The sequence below is a fragment of the Austrofundulus limnaeus genome, unplaced genomic scaffold (genome assembly GCF_001266775.1).
Source record: "Austrofundulus limnaeus strain Quisiro unplaced genomic scaffold, Austrofundulus_limnaeus-1.0 Scaffold86, whole genome shotgun sequence".
NCBI classification, from domain to species: domain Eukaryota; kingdom Metazoa; phylum Chordata; class Actinopteri; order Cyprinodontiformes; family Rivulidae; genus Austrofundulus; species Austrofundulus limnaeus.
The window spans coordinates 756,424-759,520 of record NW_013952488.1 but is presented as its reverse complement, the minus strand read 5'-3'; the positions used below and the strand labels follow the sequence as shown (position 1 = coordinate 759,520).

The 3,097-nt window shown below is 40.9% G+C and overlaps 1 protein-coding gene across 1 annotated transcript; it reads left to right on the top strand.

Moving 5' to 3' along the window:
- Nucleotides 1-1,456: 1,456 nt before the first annotated feature.
- On the top strand, nucleotides 1,457-1,618 carry LOC106520031 (protein SOGA3; the record flags this gene model as incomplete). Its single annotated transcript, XM_014011930.1, is given in 1 exon segment — nucleotides 1,457-1,618. A coding segment is annotated over 1 exon segment (141 nt), but the record flags the coding sequence as incomplete, so codon positions are not given.
- Between the last annotated feature and the right edge of the window lie 1,479 nt (nucleotides 1,619-3,097).

Below are 3,097 nucleotides of genomic sequence, written 5' to 3'. Positions count from 1 at the left end.
GGACCCCACTTTGGGTCCCGACCCCAACTTTGGGAAACTCTGATCTAATCTACAAATTTAAAAAGAGATTACTGACAGTTAATTGGACATTCACGCACTCGCATAGGTACAATTTTAAGTTACCAGTGAATCCAACATGCACGTTTTTAGTCAGTGRGAAACCGGAGAAAACCCAAATGTGCACGGCGAGAACATGTAAATGCCACACCGAAATGCTGCAGGCCAGAAGGTGATCCTGTGACCTCCCTGCTGAGGGGAGAGCTCCGACCACCGCTCCGCCCTGCTACTAATGCTAAAGATACATGACTTGACTAAAYTGTATCTGTTTCTACAGTCATAGAGAGGTCTTCAACGATGGGATTGGAACCCCCTAGTGGGGTCGAAGAGATACTGCAGGAAAGTCGCAAAATAAAAAATGACTTTTTTCAGTCCTGTTACAATCAAAAGCCAGCCTGTCTGGTGGTATTGGTGGGGGGGTAAGGTACTATTAATATTGAAAGCTACATACAGGTTTTGGAGCCACATATGCTGCCATCCAAATCACTTCTTTTTCAGGGACGTCCCTGCTCGTTTCAGCAAGACAATGCCAAGCCACATTCTGCAGGAGTTATATAGACTTAAAAAATAATGTGAACATAGACTTAAATAATAACTTTATTAAATAATGAATACTTCTACAATTTTAATTCTATAATTATAATAATTATATTATAAAAAAGTCCAAAATTCTAAATAATTAAAGCTGCCTCCATGTCTGCGAAGAGAAACAGCGACATCTGGTGGCTGTTTTAAAGAAGTGTCAAATATTATAACTTAAAATGTATTTTAAGCATAATACGGATATTAAGGCAAAACTAATTTATAGCTTATTTGCAGTTATCTAATTAAATGTGAATAAGTGCTATAATAATTCCAAACTAATGCGCGTTAGTGGGTTTATTTTAGCGAAAAGAGGGAAATGAACTCAGCCGCCAGCGGCGCTGCAGACCTTCCATCATCATCAGCAGGTCAGAGTTCAGGGAAGCGGAGGAGGCAGACCCCCGGACAGCAGCCAGGAAAGGGGACGACGGATCAGGCTGCCGGACCCTCATCTCCTGAGAAGGGCAGAACCAAGAGAAAGAGGAGGTCCGCTGACAGAAGAGAGGGGGAGCCCGAGAGGCGCGGAGCAGCAGCTGTTCACCCGGATGGTGCTGAAGCTGATCCGACCCGACAGAGCAGGGCGGATGCTGAGCCCGGAGATCCGGCAAATTCACCAACACCGGCTTTATGCTTTAAAGGTAACCCCGTGCAGAGTTTCTCCCTCTCGTTTCTGAGGCCAGCCGAGGAGAGGAGGAGGAGGAAGAAGAGGAGCAGAGCCGCGCCCCTAGCTGTGGAGCGGTGGACCTCGGCTCGGGCTCGAGGAGGAGAGGATGCTGACGGACTGAGCTGATCCGTTTTCAGCTGCAGAAGAAGAAGGCTGAAGAGGAGCGGCGCCAGGATGCAAAGCGAAGRCACGGAGCCGATGGAGGCCGCGCGGCTGGAGCCGGTGGAGGCTGCAGAGGCGGTGGGCCTGACTCAGCAGGACCAGGCCCTGGAGGAGGAGATAGAGAGGCTGCTGGAGGAGAATGATGAGCTCAAGGTTCATATATCCATTTATTTAAAAAAATACAAAAACATTTCATGAATAACAAACTCAATGATTCTCATGTGTTTTATTATGTTTAGATGTTATTTTCAACGTGAAACTTGTTGCTCCTCGTGCTGGTTCTTGTAACTGCAGAGTCATTATTGACAGGAGTCCATCAGCCTCCAACATCCTCCATGTTGCTAAAGAACAGAAACCTGTAACGACTTAAGATGATTACTGGGACTAATTGTGTAACTGAATTCATTTTGCCTTCAGATTTAGCTATTTAACTTTATTTATGAATAGCTTCAAAAAGAAAACATTATTTTCTCCAAAGAARTATTAAGATTTCTTCAAATCCTCCAAAAACTTTATCCTCTTTGAAATCTGCTTCATCATACTGCCTGTAATTATATCATCTACTTTTAGGTTTTAGTTCATTTTTTTTATATACTTTTAGCTTCAAGCTATAGCCTCTTAGCTTTTGTAGCTTAAGCTTTTTGTAAACCTGTTGTTGCTTTTAAATAGCACTTAGCTGCTTTAGCTTTTGGTGGCCTTTTGCTGTTACTATTGAGCCCAGACTGCATGAGGAAGGGCATCCAGTTCATGAAAGTTCACTCCCTGTTATGACATCTGCAGAAAGAGCCAGCTAAAAATACATTTAGCTTCTTTTAGTTTGCTGGTAGTGTTTTGCTCTTTTAATCCAGTGTTTTAGTTCTTTTTAGCTTAGTGTTTTGCTCCTTTTAGCTAGTGATACGGTTGGCTTTTAGCATGTTTTTAGCTTCTTTTAGAATTTATCTAGTGGTATGCTACTTTTAGCTTGTGCTTTGCTTCTTTTAGGATTTTAGCTAGTTTTTTTTTTTTTCATTTTGATTTAAGCTATAATTCAAATTGTTTTAGCTATAGAGTTTTACGCATTTTAGCTTTTAGCTGGTGTTCTGCTGCGTTTAGCTTTAGCTCAGTGTTCACTTTGCAGTTTCACCAAAAATATATTTTTTTCTTCATTTCATTATTGATGCTGCTTGATTGATTCACTTGGATCAATGATTTTGTGTGTTAGAAGGGAGACAGAGTCAATAAACTGAATTTACAAATGTAGAGTGTGTGTCTGTGCGCACACGTATGTGTGTGTGTGTTCATTTGTCTGTCACCAAAACCAATCTAATGAAGAACTGGAGGATTTTTAATGAAATTTTCAGGAAGTAATCATTACATGTTCATCTACAGCTGATTAGCTTTTGGTGTCAGCTCAGTTGAAGATGATCTCCAGTCAATATTAAACACAAAACTGGCTGAAACTCAGTCAGTTTGACASATGTTGTGACACAGATATAAACTTTAAAGGCACAGTGTGTAGGATTTTGTCAATTCTTTTAGCCAAAATTGCAATAATCACTAAAGACAATAATAAAAAACATGTCTAATCATTGCAGACAAAGACCTTGTTTTATTATTTTTACCTTATAAAAAGCTGTTTATATCTCCATGGTC